The sequence below is a fragment of the Echiichthys vipera genome (genome assembly GCF_963691815.1).
Source record: "Echiichthys vipera genome assembly, chromosome: 16".
In the NCBI taxonomy this organism is placed as follows: domain Eukaryota; kingdom Metazoa; phylum Chordata; class Actinopteri; order Perciformes; family Trachinidae; genus Echiichthys; species Echiichthys vipera.
In genome coordinates, this window is record NC_139841.1 from 5,506,040 (window position 1) to 5,526,997 (window position 20,958).

General features: G+C 42.1%; 1 protein-coding gene across 1 annotated transcript in view; it reads left to right on the forward strand.

Annotated features, from left to right (window-relative positions):
• Positions 1-20,958, forward strand: part of dcc (DCC netrin 1 receptor) — a gene marked incomplete at both ends in the record, with an annotated part of 329,103 nt that overhangs the window by 102,879 nt on the left and 205,266 nt on the right. The window contains 2 exons of the mRNA XM_083929753.1: positions 14,744-14,894; positions 16,193-16,329. Coding sequence (XP_083785879.1) covers positions 14,744-14,894; positions 16,193-16,329 — 288 coding nt within the window. The remainder of the gene's footprint in view (positions 1-14,743; positions 14,895-16,192; positions 16,330-20,958) is intronic.

Sequence of the window (20,958 nt, forward strand, 5' to 3'; positions counted from 1 at the left end):
TTTAATTAGGGAACTGACAGTGTAAACTCTGTCGGATGCCTGATCCAACTGATTCGGGGTCATGTCTAGGTGGTAACCAAATATTTTTGAAGTCTCACTAGACGGTTAAAGTTAGGAATTGATCTCAAATAGACATGGTTAGGCATGGGATTTGAATGGGTAAAGGTTGAATATGTAGAATCTTTATCAAAAGCTGTTTTTAAAAAACAAATACATCCAGGGAGTATTTTTAGGGGTACAGAATGAAAGTATTGCTTTTCCATAAAAAATATATTTAGTCTGAATTATTATTATTTTTTTTTTTATTCTTTTGACACAATGACTCTCTGTCCCGTTCTGTTTCCATTGTAGCAGCCAATAGCATTGGGCGTTGTTGGTTGCCACGGTTGTCTGTTGTTGGGTGCAGCTACTGTAGGCTGGCACTGGGTGTAATGCAGTTTGCCAATCCTGCAGCTGCTTCGGGGCCTCAGTGAAGGGGGCGTTATTTGTCCCAGCAGCTGAGTGAGCGGAGACGGGCCAAAACCAGAGTCAATATAGGCCGAGCATTCACTCCATGGACTGAGAGAAAGGAGAGAAACGCCATTAAAACACACGCCCACATGGCTACGCTTCTCCTTGATCGCTAACATCACTTTCATCTTTACTTAACTGGAACGGCTAACGCTAACGGCTAACACTAACAGTCTGTCAAACTCCTCTAATCCTTGTTTTTATGGTGTGATTTTCTGGAGGGGACGGGTTCAAACAGGCTCAAACTGACTCCGATCTCCTGTTGGCCACTGGGCCTGGTCTGACCAACCTGGCGACCTGAATGCACAAATTGTGTTTTGTTGTTGCGACTACGATCTTGAGACACTGGATGACAGTGTTCTGTTAAAAAAAGTGTTAGGGAAGCAATTCTCGTGAGAGTTTAGGGAGCTGCCTAAAAACTAGGGTTACCATCTAGACATTACCCAGATTTAGACATTTGCCTTCTCACATACACCTCCGTAGAGTAATGTCTAGTTCTTTTCAGGTAGTGCATGTGTGAAAAAAGGTGAAGTGAATGAAACGTTTTTAAATTGGGTGAATGATCCAATAATTTTAAGGAGACACAAACATTCCAACATTACAGAGGTACACAGTGCTGCAATGAATAGGACTCACACATAAATGTGTGTGTATCAGAGTGCCCTGGCTCCTCCTCCTCATTGGGATGCGAGTGCCGTCGGTGTGTCTTCTGATTTGCTGACAGCCTTCTTTAGTAACGTGTCTGTGAAAACATTAAAGGAGTCACGCTGTCGTTCAGTGATTATCTCTGTGATCCCTCGCTCTTTACGCTTCTCTGTGACCAACCAAAAAAAAAATCTGCTGCGTGGACGCTTCTCCTGTTTCTTCCTTTGTCTGCTCCTGTTTGCTAATGTTTCTGCTGACTATCTCGTTTACGGCCCTTTTTCTTTAGTTTTCTTGCTCCAGAATTCTGAGGTCATACAGTTTTACATCTTATGTGTTTGTATGTGTGTGTGTGTGTGTGTGTGTGTATGATGCTGTATTTGAATCAGACTGTTCTGCTACAGGAAACACTCACTGAATATATTATAGTGTCATGATAATAATTTGAGTGGAAATTTAATAATTGTTGAACTTGAACTTGATACATTTGCCTTAAAATGTAAAATTACAAAAGTTTTCAGACTGACATGACTGTAGTGGTGGTCCAATGAGCCTTTACGTGCCCAAATGTAGCCTGTCTTTGAATTGGGACACACAAAGAGGTGTACATGTAAGCAGTGACACATGGTCACTCAAAGACATACACACACTGTAACAGACGTGGACACACATTGAGAAACACACAGACACAGACACACAAACACAGTTAAGACACATCTAAGAAAAACTAGACCAAACGTCCTTTTAAAAATAAATTTCACACCTGACCACAGCAATCAGACAAAACAAACAGCAAACACCAACATACCAATACAGCAACAACACAGCTAGAAAAGAACAACACCTGGCCTGAAAAGGAGATAGACGTAGCATAGCTTTAAATTTCCATCCCCATTTACATACATATACACACATAAAGACACCATCAAGACACACAGAACAAAAAAATAAATAAGTAAAACAAGCAAGCAAACAAAAAAAACATTGCAAACTCCCTCAACAGTTCTACAGTTGTCCTGTACATGGTGAGACATATAGACACACAGAAAAAACACAGGAATATACACATTAACACTACATGCAGTACATACACATACAGACTGGAATTCGATAGTTGATGCTGTTTTGAATCAGAGACATTTAGGTTTGTTGTAGAAGTGTACTGCAGATGGATACAGAACTGTAATGTTTTCATGTAGTTAGGCTCTTAGCATGGACACTGTAGGGAGTTGAACCCAATTCCACCAATGTGAAAGAACTACTGGAGCCTTTTGCTTTTTAGGCATTGGGGAAAAGTAGCGGTGCGTCTAGCCCTCCTTATCCTCACCAAACCACAGACTCACCAACGGGGTGTGGAGTGGGCTCATTTCTGCTAGTTTTATTTACCCCCATAGTTCCCCCAATCTCTCCCTTCCTGCACTCCCACTGTTTTCCTTGTAGGTTAGCTTGTGTTAGTGTGTGTGTGTGTGTGTGTGTGTGTGTGTGTGTATCTGTATGTGTGTGTGTCCTCAATATGGAAAACCGCACATTAAAAACTTAATTTTAAGCAACAAATTAAACTACTGCACATATCAGTGTTGACATGGGAGCAAGAAGATAGAAGCCTATTCACAGTGAATGAGATGTTAACAGCCGTAAGAGCTCCGCATGGTTTGGGGAATTTGAAATGAGTTAGTCAGTCGGAGGAGGCTTGGAGGACGAGTGAAACTGTGTGTGTGTGTGTGTGTGTGTGTGTGTGTGTGTGTGTGTGTGTGTGTATGTGTGTGTGTGTGTGTGTGTGTGTGTGTGTGTGTGTGTGTGACACACGGTGCTGGCTTCTTGTCGAACACATTAGGAGTCCGCTGGTGCACAGGACATTTACTGGGGAACCGACAGGGAGAGGAGAAGTAGTCCAACTGGCTGCTCCACGAAAGAAAGGTATAACATTATTTGGCATTTTTGGTCCAAACAAAATCAATGTTGCACACCCTTGTGCCATGCAGAAGCCATGTGGAAAATTTTAGGTCGGTCTGAACCTGAGATATTTAAGGAACACACTGACACACATGCAGACAGACATTCTTTGCTTTTATACATAGATAAAATTGATTACCAAATCATGCAGAATTTTAAATAATGAAGTTACTTAATGTTAAATGCAAAACTAGAATGAGAACCATCAAAATAAAATGGTTTGAAAAATTTAAAAAGCGTAAAATAGTATAGAACAACTCATTTAAAAAAAAGTATCAATCAATTACTGAAATTAATTAAAATAAAAGTCAAAAATAAAATATCTAATCAAATATTAATTATAATTGTATTAAAATGGTAATACATTTGGTGTTAAATTGTATAACAATACTTAAGCAGTATCTCACGACTGGTATGTTGGGATTATATCACAGTTTAGGGGTGTTTCAAAGAGTTGCCACATTATTTTAGTCAAGTGTTTCGCCTCCCTGTTAGCTTAACCATGTTTAGCCTAGCGTTAGCATAACTTGAAGACAGTGAAGTTTCTCAAACTGAATAAATACCACACATATAAACACTAAACTGCTTTGCTAGCTCATTCATGTTCTAACTAAGATATCTGCAGAAAGAAATAAACAGATTATTAACTAAACAGATTTAGCTACTACTCAGTGAACATGTAGGGTTAGCTTATAAGCAAAAGATAGCACTCTGTCAACACCGTGACACACCTAACATTTCCAATAACAGAGAGCATTGTAAAATGAGGTGACTAAATGCTAATTTATGGATGAGGATGAATTCAGGATGACTTGTTTGAATGCGCGCGTGTGTTTGTGTGTGTGTGTGTGTGTGTGTGTGTGTGTGTGTGTGTGTGTGTGTGTGTGTGTGTGTGTGTGTGTGTGAGAGAGAGAGAATGCCACTGGGTGTGTTGATGTAACTTCCTGTCTCCTGAAGGAAATCCTCTCATCGTTCTTTGACAACCCACCAGCCCTCGGGCCAACCTGAGGGTGAACACTACCTGACCCACTGAAGGAGTAGATGTGTGTGCGTGTGTGTGCGTGTGCGTGTGCGTGTGTGTGTGTGTGTGTGTGTGTGTGTGTGTGTGTGTGTGTGTGTGTGTGTGTGTCCTCAGGCCTCAGTTTTTCTTAAATGAGATCAGACAGAAAATCTGATTCTGAAAACATGAAAGGTTTGACCTCAGTTAACTTTTGATGATAGTGTTTGGATTAAAATGATTTCCGGTGTGGTTTGTCCATCGGAGGAGTACTGTCACATCTAGGTTGATGTCTTAGCCATGTATTCATGTACTTCTGAGATCCTTTTGAAGTTTTGGTTCCAGATTCCTTCTTTTGTTTTCACTGTATTTCACAAACTGGGACATTTCTGGGCGTGAACTGCTTCCTCTCTTCAAATGTTAATGAGGGATGCATGTGTTGGTCAGTCAGTCCACCACTTTGGCACAGATAGAAATAGCTTTTGGATGGATTGTCATGAAATTTGCTTCAGACACGTGCAGTCCCCAGAGGATGATACTATAGTAACTCTGATCATCCGACTTTACCTCCAGCACCATCATTAGGTCAAAATATGTCTGATACTTTTGTTTATGACCAAATATGAATGCCTCGTGGGTTTTCTATAGAATTGGCTCTTGAAGATTTCCAGAGCTGGCAGCTATGGACCTTTCCAAAGATGTAAACATAAAGATTCCAAAACAGTCCTAAGCCTAGTCCACACAAAGACAGGTATTTTTGAAACTGAACTTTTATGGCCCCGGTTGAACATTTTTTTTTGTTCACACCAATGGTGTGATAAAAAATATCTCTTTCCACACGAAACAAAAAAATCCACCTCAAACAGTGTCATGCACATTCCAAAGCAGTTGGTGGCGATAGCGCTCCTAACAGGAATGCCATTTTAGCCAATCACAAGGCTGGAAAAATTCATACCGGAAAAACAACAATGGCAAACTGAGGCCGGGTCGAGTTACTCACTGTCACTCATGAATTTAAAATCAGCGAAATTCAGGAAAATGTGGTAGTTATTGTATGAGACACAGACAAAGTGCTAATAAGTTGGCACCAGTATTTTGGCTCGGTCTTCCATAACACAACTCCATTAGCTGGTCACGTCTGGAGTGCTCTACATCTCCATGGATACAACTGACTGTTTACCGTCGCAAAGTGTGGCGTCAAACAATGTCGACAAGAAACTGGGGTTTTCCTCGGTTTTCCTGTCCACACATGACTGCTGAAACTGGACTCTTCCAAAAAGTTCACCCTGGACTCCGGTTACAAAAAATTCCGGTTTCAGGAGCCCACAACTGCGGTTACATGTGGATGAAAAGACAAACTCTGCAGAGAAACACCAATTTTTAAAATTTGTGTGGACGGCCCCATAGTTTTTTTCCTGTTGCAATGTATGTGAATGACATCAGCTGTGAGGAAGTTACCAAGGACCGAGGCTGTTGCCTAGCAACGAAATTCCATTGAAAAGGTCTTTAGACTCTTAGTCTTGTTAAAGTATTGGTTGACTCCATGCAATACAATGGTTTTTGCTCAGAAACCTGTACTCTTGTGTGCATGTTAAGCCCAGTTCAGACCAATGATTCGCAACGCAACAAAACCGTTTTCGAATGTTCTAGGTGAAATTTGCAGCGGTGTGAACTGACCCGTCTCGTCTGGACTCAAACAGGCTGATGTTGTCTCCTGCGATTCAGCTTGTCAAATCGCCAACAGCTGGTTCTAGGACATAACACATCACCTATTGTAACAGCCAATTAAGGGCGATGTCGATCCGTACGGTGTAGTCACAGTCTAGTTCGTTTGACCAGTGTGAGTACAACTGTACCACGCCCAGGCACGGCACACTTGCTGGCTGCAGCCCGGGTAAGAGAGGTGGACTTTAGTAAACCACAGATGCACATGTACGGGCACGAGCGTGTGCACGTGCACAAGCACGAGAGAGTGAGGAAAAAGAGACGGAGAGAGAGAGTGGGAGGAGCGCGCAATACACTGAATAAGGAGAAGGACCACCATAATCCAGAACAAAACGGTGAATCAGGGAAATACAACTTCCACTACCAACTCTAATTTGTCTCATTAATATTTCAAAACTTTATTCAATCATAGTCTCTTAAAAACAAATGTATGTTATAGACACCCTTTCCCTGAATTAGAGAATATCTTTTTTTTTTTTTTTTTAAGTACTTGACTTAGTTGTACTGCATTGTATCATTGGAGTAATATGCAGATAAGATGATTTCAGCTATTAAGATAATTATAAGGTTTAAGGTAAATATATATTATTATGCATTTTCTCACTTATATATATGGCAGTTAAAGCAAAATAAATATAAAACATGCTACATGCCAATTAAAGAAGTGGGAACTAATTTTACATGCCCACAAGTTCACAAGTTCACAGTTTAAAGAAAGTATATTGAGTAGAATAGAAAAGACACATGACACGTGCGTTGACACATTTATGAAAACAGCATGTCTGTGCTACAGAATACAATGATATTTAAGGCAAAATGTGAAACTTTTCAGTTTCAACATGACAGTGCCACAAAGCCAGGTCCAGAGAGAGATGATTTCCCAGTTTGGTGTGGCAGAACTTGACTTGTCTGAGCCCTGAGCTCAACCTCATCCAACACCCTGGGGAGGACATAGCGCTGACTGAGCCAGAGCTCATCAGCCATCATCAGGGTTGGACTTGTGGCTGAATGGGAGCAAACCCCTGCAGCAAGGTTCCAACATCTGCTGGAGAGTGTGAAACCAGAAGAGTATAGGCTGTTATAGCAGCACATTAATTGCCAAACACCAATCACATATGACTGCAATGTTTGGGTGTCCACATGCATTGTTGAAGCCATTACACCGATCTGTGTTTCACCTATATCATATTTATCATATTTATGCGAGTAACTAATCATGCCTATATATCAAATTATGCTGATCATAATGAAATCCTGTTGATCATGTTGATGTGATATTCCTGAAACGATTATGATGATGATGATGATGATGCAATGATGAGGTCAGGGGGTGGTAACTCTATATGTAGATGTCACCTGAGCACAGGTAAGGGGGTGTGTTTGGCCAGAGAGCGGAAGGGCAAACAATTTTCAACCGCATTTCGAGACAAAGCGGGTTTTTCTCTGTTTAATATGAGTTTAATTTATATTGCTGTTACTGTTAAGCAATAAAAGAACGTATTATTGTGACACTACGAAAGAATGCGCGTTGATTTACTGACCGCTCCTACAATTAAGTTGAAAATTGCCCATCTGAACGCCTGAAAGGACGCCAGTCAACGCGGAAATGAACGGATGAGACCGGAGTCAGTGTCTTCCTGGACTGATCTGGACTGCTGCCAGAATCTGATTGCACCGGTACCGTGAGTAAACGAGCGGATGCGCTGTTTTCTGAACCTGGTTACGATCAAACATTAAAAGTGACAAATGAAAAGAAGGAAGTTTTTTGACGAGCAGACGAATAAATCCATGAACTGCCTATAAACTACGAAATCACTGAAACTATAGACAGCAGGACACCGCGGATCAATATCGCTGCACGGAAAGCGGAAAACTTTAAAAGCGACGCGAAGACATGAATGAAAATATCACGAGCAGATGGAAATAAAATGTCATATACGAAATAAAGTGCTGAAAGAGGTCTGAAATAAAATTATACGCTCACAGAATTAAATAAAGGCTTAAATAACCTATAAAGGACTGAAACGGAAACAAAGCACGGCTGTGCGCATGAAAGAGTATAAATAAATAAATAACCGAAATACTAACGAATATTCAGACAAAGCTGTCGGATAAACTTGGAAAAAACCTGTACAAACGAATATTAAAGGCTGAGAACAAAAACTGAAACAATGGCAGAAGGAAGTGATTGTGGAGTCACTGAAGCTGGTATTACTGAGATGGACGCTGGAAAGCGTTCAAGTCACTCAGCGCAACACGCAGAGGGAAACTCTCACACTGTACACGGAAAATGAATGAAATAAAAACAATGATGAAAGAGGGTGCTGATGTTGACAATATTACTGAAGGTGCAAATGAATTTCTAAGACTGCTGGATGAATTTAAAAGGTGTCATGAATCTGTTCAGAAACTGCTGCCTGAGGATGTGAAAATGAATGAAACTTTGGACTGGTACGAGCCAAAAATGGCTGATTATGATGCTTTTCTAACTGAGGTGGGTCAATGGATAAAAACTCCGCCTGACCCACAAGCTCTTGTGGATGTTGGAGACAGTGTCTCACAGACTGGTTCAAAGGGTTCAAAAGGTTCTAAAAGTTCTAAAGGTTCCAAAAGTTCAAAATCTTCATCCTTTGCTTCAGCACGCATGAAGGCCACTGCAGACAAGGCTGCGCTGCAGGCCAGAGCTGAAGCTCTCGAAAGGAAACATGAACTGGAAATGGAGAAGTATCGGCTGGGTTTAAAAATGGAATCCCTGGACTTGGAAGCAGATATTGCTGCAGCTGATGCGAGGCTAAAGGCTCTGGAGGAATTTGAAAGTGACGAAGCATCAGAATCTGGAAAAGAAATGGAGGAACAAATAAATGCATCTGAGAAAATAGAAGGAAGCCTAGCAGAACTGGAGTTTGCACGGATAGGAACCATACCTAAAACACCCCTACAAAAGATGATACACACTCAGTGCCCACCACTAACTGGAATCACAAAAAGGTCTGAGCAACCACCAAGGGCTACAACAAACCCTCACATACCTAGAGTCGTTGTATCTGATAGACCACACAGAGGTGAATCCACTCCCAGAAGTGAAATAGCTCAGAGCAGCGATCTCACAAACATTATACAAAGACAGACAGACTTGGCGGATCTACTAGTGACACAGCAGAAAGAGTCTAAACTCCCAAGAAGGGAGGTGTTGGTGTTTGGCGGCGATCCTCTCACTTTCAGACCATTTATGAAGGCTTTTAAGCACAACATCGAGGACAAAACCAACAGCAGCGAGGATCGACTGTACTTCCTGGAACAGTATACTGTAGGTCAGCCAAAATAATTAGTTCAAAGCTGCTTTCACATGAACGCCACAACTGGTTACGAGGAAGCAAAGCGCCTACTTAAATATCATTTTGGCGATGATTTCAAGGTCACATCTGCATACGTTGAAAAGGCCTTAAACTGGAACCAAATACGTACAGATGATGGAAAGGCACTTCAAAGCTACGCCCTCTATCTAAGAGGCTGTGGTAATGCAGTTCAGGACCTTCCATACATGTCAGAGCTGGACTTACTATCAAACATGAAAAGACTTGTTTCCAAACTCCCATTTAAACTTTGAGAGAAATGGCGGTCTACTGTATGTGACATCACTGAAAGAACACAGCAGAGACCTAAATTCCATGATCTTGTTCTGTTTATGGAAAAACAGGCCAGAATAATTCAAGATCCCATCTTCGGGGATATCCAGGACCCTGCTGGAAGCACAAATGGGAGAAAATTCAAAAGAGACTTACCGTATATGAGATCTAGCAGCAAGAAAAGCTTTGCTGTGACTGTCGTTCCCAAGACAGAAACCAACAAGAACATCGATACATGGAAAAAGGCAGACAGGCCAGAGAGCATCCGTGCGGCCATGGACGCGTTCGTCAAGCCTTGTGCCTTCTGTAAAGGAGATCATGTGATGGAAACATGTGAAGCAATAGCAAAGATTCCCCACAAGGACAAAATTGAGCTGCTAAAGAAAAATGGACTCTGCTTTGCCTGCTTGGTCAGAGGTCATATGAGTAAAGAATGTAAGAAACGTCTCACGTGTCATTCCTGTGAGAAGAAACACCCCACTGTCTTACATATAGAGAACTTTACACCAGCAGCTAAGCAGGATTCAGACACCAGGAGCAATTGCATTGCTAAAGTTTCATGGTGTCATCAGCAGCACAAACAGGGGACAGAACTACAAGCTACAAGTTAGCAGTGGTACCTGTAAAAATGAAGGCACATAAAGGCAGCTGTTTGATAGAAACCTATGCGTTTTTAGACCCTGGAAGCAATGCTACTTTTGTCACGGAAAAACTGATGCAGCAGTTGTCTGTCAGAGGAAAGAAAACAGAGATCCTACTCCGAACGATGGGTCATGAAAAGCCTGTGAAAACCCATGTTATGAGAGGATTGGAAGTATGCAGCCTGGATGGCAACAGCTTCATAGAGCTTCCTGAGGTCTTCACACAAAATGCCATTCCTGTCAGTCAAGAGAACATTCCGACAGAGATGGACATAAAAGGATGGCCTTACCTAAAGGATGTCCACTTAAGACCCATCGAGGCAGAAGTAGGCCTATTGATCGGTGCAAATGTCCCAAAGGCTATGGAACCACTGAAAGTGATCAATAGTCAAGGTGAGGGGCCCTACGCAGTCCTAACAAGCCTGGGTTGGACTATAAATGGACCTCTTGGCAGTACTGCACCTACCGACGAGCATGGTCGACCACGGATAAGTTCCAATAAGATATCAGTGGTTAGGTTGGAAGAGCTTCTTGTACGCCAATACAACCAGGACTTCTCAGAGCTGGCCTACGATGAAAAACAAGAAAACTCATTTGAAGACAAGAAATTCTTGCATGTGATGAACAGCTCAGTCAAAAGGAAAGACGGCCACTATGAAATACGACTTCCGTTCCGGCAGGATAACATCAGCCTGCCTAACAACAGGAAGGTGGCGGAACAAAGAGCACTAAGTCTTGCCCGCAGATTCCAGAAAGATGAAGCCTTTCGGAAAGACTATAATGGCTTTATGAGGGATGTCTTGAGGAAAGGGCATGCAGAAAGAGTGCCAGAGGAACAACTCCCCCGGAAAGATGGAAGACTGTGGTACATTACTCACCATGGTGTCTACCACAAAAGAAAAAAGACAATCCGGGTGGTGTTCGACTGTACCTCTTCATTCGAAGGATCTTCCCTGAACTCTGAGCTGCTGCAGGGTCCTGACCTTACGAACACCTTGTTGGGTGTACTCCTCAGATTCCGACAGGAACCAGTAGCAGTGATGGGGGACATCGAAGGAATGTTCCATCAAGTGAGAATACCTAAACATGATGTGGACTTCCTCAGATTCCTATGGTGGCCAGATGGCGACACCAACCAACCGCTAGCAGAGTACCGGATGACGGTGCATCTCTTTGGTGCAGTCTCATCTCCGAGCTGTGCCAATTTCGCACTGAAGCGGACAGCTGATGATAATGAAGGAAACTGTAGCATTGAAATTCTCAACACCATTCGTCGCAACTTTTATGTAGACGACTGTCTCAAATCTGTCCCAAGTGAGAGCCAAGCAATCTGTCTGGTAAAAGAGCTCAGATCAGTACGCGCCACAGGTGGATTCAAGCTCACCAAATGGACCAGTAACAGTCGTGCAGTCCTTGCCTCTGTTCCAGCTGAGGAGAGGGCAAAAGAGGTCAGAGATCTAGACCTCGACAAAGACAAACTGCCTATGGAAAGAGCTCTTGGCATGCGATGGGACACTGAGTCAGACATGTTTTTCTTCTTGATCACCCCTAAACAACCAGCAATCACCCGTAGAAGTATTCTGTCCGTGTTGAACTCAGTATACGATCCTCTTGGGTTCCTAGCACCAGTCATGCTGACAGGGAAAGGAATACTGCAGGACCTGCACAGGCTAAATTGTGTATGGGATGAATCGATACCAACTGCTTACATAGATAAATGGAAGGAGTGGCTGAAAGATCTTAACCTGATTTTCAGCCTAAGAATCAGGAGATGCCTTAAGCCACCAGATTTTGAAGTTACTGAAGCACAGATACACCACTTCTGCGATGCAAGTGAGCGAGGTTATGGGACAGTCAGCTATCTGAAGCTGACTAAAGACGATGGACTACCTCACATTGCGTTTGTGATTGGGAAGGCAAGAGTTGCACCTTTAAAGGTGGTGACAATCCCAAGGCTGGAGCTTGCCAGCGCAGTCCTTGCTGCTAGGATAGACAGGATGCTGAAAAGAGAGCTTGAGTTAATCCTCGGAGACTCAGTGTTTTGGACCGATAGCACCGCCGTCTTAAAATACATCCAAAATGACTCCAGAAGGTTTCAAACCTACATGGCTAACAGAGTGTCCACTATTCGGGATCTGACACACAAATCCCAATGGCGCCACATAAAGACTGGACTCAACCCCGCAGACAGTGCATCAAGAGGTATGAAAGCTGAGAGCTTCCTTCATGAAGGACAATGGTTGAGAGGGCCAGATTTCCTGATGCAACCTGAAACAGACTGGCCAGTGATTCAAGTACCACCCACACTGTCCGACAGTGACCCAGAGGTCAAGAAGGTGGCTGTGGCTTTCACTACAAGTGTGCTGCAGAATCAAAGTCCGCTGACTCGTTTCATTGAGCACTTCTCATCATGGGACAAATTGATTCGATCGGCAGCCTGGCTCTTAAAAATCAAAGAAAACCTGAGACAATTGAACTTAAAAAAGAAAATGAGTGACTCAGACCCAACTGGGTCACAGCTGTCTGTGGAGGATCTAACCAAGGCTGAGAAATCACTCGTGTCCTATGTCCAACAACGATCTTTCCGAGATGAGATGACCTCTACAAAAGGGCTTGCCCATAAAGAAAAGTAGTAGGATGTATAAACTAGATCCCATCCTCCAACATGGAATCCTGAGAGTTGGAGGCAGACTAAGTAAGCTGGCTATGCCAGAGGAAACCAAACATCCTGCCATTCTGCCCAAGGACAACCACCTGTCAAAGATACTCCTTCACCACACCCATGCCTTGGTGGGTCATTGTGGAAGAAATCAAATGATCGCAAAACTCAGAACAAAATACTGGATCATTAGAGCAAACTCCGCTGCGAGAAGGATAACACGGGATTGTATACTCTGCAGGAGATGGCATGGCACAGCAATGACGCAAAAAATGTCTGACCTACCTCTACACAGGATAACACCTGACTTGCCACCCTTTACCCATACTGGACTGGACTACTTTGGTCCCATAGAGGTCAAGCGTGGCCGCAGCAAAGTAAAAAGATATGGAGCCTTGTTTACGTGCCTCGCAAACAGAGCCGTACACCTAGAGATGGCCTACTCAATGGATACAGACTCCTGCATTTCTGCACTCCGACGATTTATCTGTAGGCGAGGCCAAGTGAAGGAAATTGTTTCTGACAACGGTACAAATTTTGTTGGGACAGAACGGGAGCTTCAAGAAGCACTTACTCACCTTAACCTCAGTAAAATCCAGCATTTGATTCACGCTGAAGGTATCAAATGGACATTCAATCCACCCTATGGTCCTCATCATGGAGGCGTATGGGAGCGGCTCATCCGGATAATCAAAAAGATCCTCTACTCCATCACAAGAGAACAGACCCTGGATGACGAGAGTCTCCAAACAGCTCTATGTGAAGTAGAGGCGATAATGAATGACCGGCCCATCACAGTCTTATCTCAGGATGTAAAAGATCCAGAACCTCTGACACCCAACCACTTGCTTCAAATGAAGCAAAGGCCTACTCTTCCACCTGGACTCTTTGACAAAAGTGATACCTATTCCAGAAGAAGATGGAAACAGACCCAATACATGGCCGATCTCTTCTGAAAACGCTGGACACGAGAGTATCTCCCATTGCTACAAGAAAGACAGAAATGGAATAAGGTTAAAAAGAATCTAAAGCATGGAGACATAGTGCTGATCATTGACGAAAGCTCACCACGCAACTCCTCGCCCATGGGCAGAATCACGGAAATCTTCCCCGACAAAAAAGGACATATACGTCGGGTCAAGATTAAGACACAAAATGGCACCTTGGAAAGGCCCATCACAAAGCTGTGCCTTCTACAAGACATGACCTGAGGAGACAGGCCTGACCTATGCCCTTTTTTCTTATTTGACCCCTGAAACCTTAGTTGAACATTTTTTCTCTCTCTTTTCTCTTTTTCTCAAACAAAGATCTGCATTGAACTCTTTTTGTTGAATTTTTATGAACTTGTTTCGACAAATGGACTATTGGAACTAACTGGATTATTTTTTGGCATATTTTTTGAAATTCTATGGACGATCTTGAATATTATCATAAAGGACTCTTGAGTGTATGCTTCCTATGTAAATGTATGAATTGCCCTATACCGGTCAATTAGGGGCCGGAGTGTTGAAGCCATTACACCGATCTGTGTTTCACCTATATCATATTTATCATATTTATGCGAGTAACTAATCATGCCTATATATCAAATTATGCTGATCATAATGAAATCCTGTTGATCATGTTGATGTGATATTCCTGAAACGATTATGATGATGATGATGATGATGCAATGATGAGGTCAGGGGGTGGTAACTCTATATGTAGATGTCACCTGAGCACAGGTAAGGGGGTGTGTTTGGCCAGAGAGCGGAAGGGCAAACAATTTTCAACCGCATTTCGAGACAAAGCGGGTTTTTCTCTGTTTAATATGAGTTTAATTTATATTGCTGTTACTGTTAAGCAATAAAAGAACGTATTATTGTGACACTACGAAAGAATGCGCGTTGATTTACTGACCGCTCCTACATGCATGTAGCTGTGTAGTGTATCTCAGAATCATGTTTCAGCTTCTCAAGTCTTCCTCTCTGTCTCTCTCTCTTTTTCTCAGAGCCTGGAGTGAGCAGGAACCTCCAGTTCCTCCAGCGTCCATCCAGAGTAACAGTTCTGCTGGGAACCGACGCCGTGCTGGAATGTTCTGCCTCCGGATACCCGACCCCGAGCATCCAGTGGAGGAGAGGAGAGGAACTGATCCAGAGCTGGTCTGTCACACTGCCTGTTCATACCGCCTAAGATAATCAATGTTATGTGATTACCAACAGTATCTACTCTGTGTATAGTTTGGCCCTGTAGAGCCCCACACGTATACAAGTATAGCCCAGCCAACGGATTATATATTCTTTTAGTCTTATTGCCAATAAGTGACATAAAAAGCCAAAACCAAAAATAAATGTATCCAAATAACAAGTCCTATGTGTGTATCACCATCAGTTAGCCACACCGTTGCACTGGGTGATATGTACCTTCATTACCATGAGCACACACACTGTAGTTTATTTTGACTCATTCCCACACACACCAACCTGCTGCCACAATACTCACTAGAACACCAAATGTGGATGAATCTGCCACTAAAAATAGTCCCTAACCAATCCAGCACTTCCTCTTGTTTGAGTAACGTTTGCTAAAAACTACATGGACCAGCTGTTTTGTGAAATGTTTGAGCCCTCTTTTGAAAAATAATCTACACTATGTGTGTGAGCGTCTTTTAAATATGTGTCTATAGTAAGAACCACTGGGCTAAAGTAGGGAAGTACTGCAGGACAGACTAACACATTGTTTGTTTTGGTCTTCTCACTGGACTGTTGGTAATGACAAAACGTAGAAGCAACCAGACTTATCCTTAAAGCTCAGTTCAGACCAAAGATCTGCAAGGAGACAAAACTGTTTTTAGAGTGTAGGTGAAAATTGCAGTTGAGTGAAGTGGCCACTCTCAGCTGACGTGTCATCTGCGATTCAGCTTGTTAAGTAGCTAGTTTTATAAAGTAAGGCACGTCACCTGTTTCATCAGCCAATTAGCTCTTTGAAAAGCCTGCTAGTCCAGTCAGTTCCCAAAAAATGCTAGTGCTTTGGACGGAGGCTTGACAAGTGTGTGTGCCAGAGAGAGCAACTGTGGTCAAGAGAGTGAATGAAGAGAGGGCCGTAAGTGAGAACAAAGCAGTGAATCAGGTCAATAAAATTACATTTCCACCATTTCATCGCTACTGGAAAGGCAGCTGTAGCTCACTGTCTCTGTCCTCATTCATATTTTAAGATGCTACAAATTATATCCAGCTACAACAAAAAAAAAATTGGAGGTTAGAAAGGAAATATAGAAAGAAACAGGCATGTTTTAGAACATTGCAAACATTACAAGAAGTTTCAACTCACCTCATTGTGAATCTTTGGTCTGAACTGGGCTTTAATATGAATGCAAATTAAAAACAAACATTTATTTTATATAAGTTATTAACTGATGACACATGCTAAAATAACTACTTCACTCTTCTTTTCTCTGTAGGAATAAGAAGTACTCCTTGCTGGTGGGCAGTAATCTGATCATCAGGAGTGTCACTGATGACGACTCTGGCAGTTACAGCTGTACAGCCGCCAACAAGAACCAGAACATCACTGCACAAACAGAGCTGAGTGTACTAGGTGAGCCAATACACCTTTTGGGGCAGTGTTGCTTTTATTTTGATTGTGACAGTAAAGAGTTGTCGGGAGAGGGAACGCCATGCATCAAAAGTCATCAGCTTGACTCAAATCAGGGATGTTATGATCACATGATTGATGTCATAAAACCCTTGGTAGCTGGGGCGCTCCCGCCTGAAAGTGTTTTCCCGGCATTAAATCATCCCATGGTCTTTTTTCGGCATGAATATACATCAAATAAGCCATCAAGAGAGTTTTTTCCTTAATCACCTATTAACAGAGAAATCCCAGAGAGATGCTAAAGGGGCCTTCACATGATAAGCTTTTTGCCCAGAAAACAGCTAAATCAACGTTAGTATTAAAACAACTGTTAGCTCGTAAGCTGCCTACTCACAAACCTGGTGTGATGCTTATGAACCTCAAAGCACAGCGTTTTCTTTCCAGATCAAGATACAATTTTAATGTGACGTTAAATTGTTTGGGAAACTCGGACAAACTATACGTTTTTCCTCCATCTTTCTAACCAGCTTGATGTCGCTCTCTGGTTGCCTAGGAAACGTAAACGTCACACTATTCTATCCCATTGGTTGCGCTTTTGAAAGGTCAGCGGCAACAAGGTGAAAGTTCAACTGATTTGAACTTTGAGCGCAGCGACAGAGAGGCAGATCTGGGCGGTGCGCACCGCTACCTTGGGCGCTGCCGCCTCTTCCATAGGAAATTTATGGAACGGACGGAGCAAATAGTTTTTACCGCATATCATGTGTAGGGGCCTTAATAGCCAGACATTGCTAACACTGATTAGCTCAGGGCGGAGCACTGATCCATCCAAAAACTGCTTTTTTAACTATTGACATTGTTCAAAATATCACCAAACCTCTGCAGTAGCATTATCAGAGTTCCTACACATAAAACAAAGCACAAACAAAGTAGTTAGTGAACCCTTAGCATCCGGGTACATCTGCATTGAAAGGCATACAAGTTAATTACCGAATGCACTGGAGTTCAGTTCAAATTGAACTAAAATCTCAATGGCTTATTTAATGTATATTCATGTCGAAAAAGACCATGGCATGCTTTAACGCTGAAATTACACTTTAACATAAAACTAAGACTATCTCAATCTTCAAAAAGGAATGGACTAAATGTCCTCACTCTCATGAGGTGGTCCTCACACTGATAGAAGTATAAGAACAAACACACACACACACACACACACACACACACACACACACACACACACCTTCAGTGCTCAGTATTGTTTGGAAAATAAAAGAATGAAGCTGTGTCACTTCTCAAAGCTCCCGAGGGAGGAAATAAAGAAAATCCTGACTGGAAACTGTTAACAGCCTGTCATCCTCCAAAACAACACAAATAAATAAAACCGAATAAAAAAATATCTGTATCCCTCCGCTCACAGAAGCCCCCCTGTCTGCAGACACTCTCATCCACAACCACATCCAGAATCAAATGCAGTCATGAAATATGAAATCGCAGACATCTGTTCGCTTCAGGAGGTTTTCATGAATAGAATATGTGTGTATTTATTGTCTGAATGCCCTCAGCTGCTGGATTCACACTGATGCTGCTCATGTATTCAGGTGTGTTCCGCAGCAAGTCAGCCGGCTCAGTCAGAGAGAAGCGTTGAGATTGAAAACAGGCCTCCACTCAAGCTGGGCACACACTGTAAGATTTTAGAAATGTTGTTGTTTAATTCCAACTCATTTTCTATGAGTAAATCATCTATGGTATAAAGGCAAAGCTCACCATGCATGTGCTAACCCTTTACATGAAAATAATTTAAAAAAAAAAGAAAAAAAAAAAAAAGTTTGTTAAAGCTTCCGAGGCTGGTAGAGGTTTGTTTGAAATCGTATACCAGTACAGTTCACAATGATTATCACCTCTGACACAATATAACATGATACATTACTAGGGGTGTGACCTCGTAATATTAAATTGAGACAATATTTATTGTTGAAGTGAAAAATTGTCTTGCGAGTGAGTGGATAAACAGCAATAGTGAGTACTGTAGGCTACACGCTGCTAACATCACAGCTCTCTGCTTAACTCAGACACATGTGTCGGCTTTTAGCCACTTTATTTGACTTCCTGTCCCCTTCCTATATCTTCCCAACATTGCTACACACTTAAACGTGCAGTCGGCAATATTATTTTTATCATATTCCTTGAAACCAACGCTCTGCTCTGAGAGAACAACATAAATCATCCGGTTCCGGAAAATAAAAAAGAGCTTGTTCCAATCCATCGCTCCTATATCATTCTGTCCACTCAGTGCAGTTCACAAGTTCACAGTTTGCGCACATGTCACAGACCGCCCCCCCACGCATATCATAATATCACAGGCACACGCCTCAAGCTAGGCATATGCCAAATGACGTTAGCAGTTGCTATCTATGAGTTATCTCAAAGTTAGCCAGCCTACCTCCATGTAGCGTGTACTCCATGCTGTTTATTGATGAGAGAAGACACGGGCGCATTCACAGGAATCTGGTGCACGTGCGCTGACGAGCACTCGATGGGAGGGAGAGGAGGAGATCGTGGTAGAGGGGGAGGGGCGTGAGAGTTGTAAACATTCAAATTTTGAAAGAGTCAGCTGGATCTGCCAGACCCTCTCTGAAGGACATCCTCAGCTCTCGCTGTTCGGGCAGGGCAGACAACATACTGAATGACCCTTCCTACCCTCGACACAACCTGTTCCACCTGCTGCCCGCAAATGGTGGAAGTCCCTCAAACCTGCATAAATAGGCACAAGAAAGCATCTTCCCCGCAGCCATACGTGAACTAAATAACACAAAATAAGGATTAATACATTCATTTTCAACTGCATTTAATTTCCAAGCACCATAACAAACTTGCACCACTAAAACACTGGACAATACTACTGTGCAATATCTACTACCTCAGCTGCTTTTCTTATCTATCTGTATATATTATCATTATTTGTTCATTTTATATTTTATCCATATTGTATGTATATATATATATATATATATATATATATATATATATATATATATATATATATATATATATATATATATATATATATATATATATATAAAACAATAAGGATATGTTGTTATATTTAATATTAGTTGCTGTAATTTGCACCATTGGGATGGCACTTGAATTGTGTTGTACTATGTGCAATGAGAAGAAAAAAGAGATTCTTATTCAGACTTGCTGACTGCAGCTTTAAGTTCCCATGCAAACACCATTGTTCATCACTTATGTTCCCTCCTGCAAATTCTATCGTTTTGATTTGTGGAACGATCATCAGTTTTGATGTGTTTCAGACATTCTGTTTGCCACTCTGCACAGGTGCAGTGACAGAGAAAGCACTGGCCCTGGGGAATATGTCTTTCTGTCTGTCTGTCTGTCTGTCTGTCTGTCTGTCTGTCTATTAATTTGTCTCTCTGTCTGTCTATTTATCAATCTGTCTGTCTGCCTGTCTATTCATCTGTCTCTATGTCGGTTTATTTATCAATCTGTCTCTGTCTGTCTATTTATCAGTCTCTCTATCAGTCTATTTATCAGTTTGTCTGTCGGTCTGTCTTGAGGCAGAAGAAGCACCTGGTTTGATACTGGTTTTCTGTGCTATTTTTTCAATAGCTGATTCAATTTTTCTTAACTTTTGATTGGGCCGGTGAAATGCATGTTTGGATGGGCTTAGCCCAGTCCCTGCCCATAGCTGCCGTTGTCCTTGGCACTCAAAGTAAAAAATGTTTTCTGTTGAGGCTTTAGGGCTGCTGGCTTGACAACAGATTAATTTTAAAGTGTACTGGTGACTCTGTTCCAGTCCTCCATGCCGATGAAAACAGCCATGGTGCTGGCATTGATAAATTAGTACAGTGGTTTGACAGTGCATACCTTCAACAAAACGTAACAAAAACGATAGACAGGAGTATTCATTTTAGTCATAAGCCCTCATTCCCTCGGGTTACTACCATTAAGGGACAGGTGGTAGACTCTGAAGACAGCAAGTACTGAGGGAGTCTTACTGATTACAAGCTTTATTTTAAAGTGACTTGAAAAAGTATTCATACCCCTTGAACTTTTCCATATTTTGGCTATGTCCATTTTTTATACAGTCTATGGTTATAACGTGACAGAAGGAAAAGTTCAAGGGGTATGAATACTTTTGCAAGTCACTGTAAGTGTAACACTGAAATGCTGTATAAGAAGGGCAGGCAACGTTTGTTCTACCTCCCAAAGTTATCTCACTTTCTCATGACCCTCATGATCCTATTTTATAGATCTTATATTGAGTCGGTTTTAGCTTGTGTGCTATCTGAGCTGTTTAACAGACAGCGCCCACCACCTCTGAACTTCAGATTTTGCTCTAGGTTCAGATACCTTCATGTTAAGAGTAACAGGTCCAAGTTCTCCTTCATCCCCACAGCCATTCACTTCTGAATCCAGGCTAGGGGAGGAGGTAGTGAGTCCTCAGGCTGCTCACTTGGCGAGAGGCCTGTATGTCGATGTACTTTCATGTATTGTCCACCTTGCTGTAAAACCAATTACCCTCTGGGGACAAAAATAAAATAAGTTGAAGTTTAAGTTGAAAGTAGATGTTGCATCCAAATTGATAAACAGGGCTTGTCGCCAGACAAC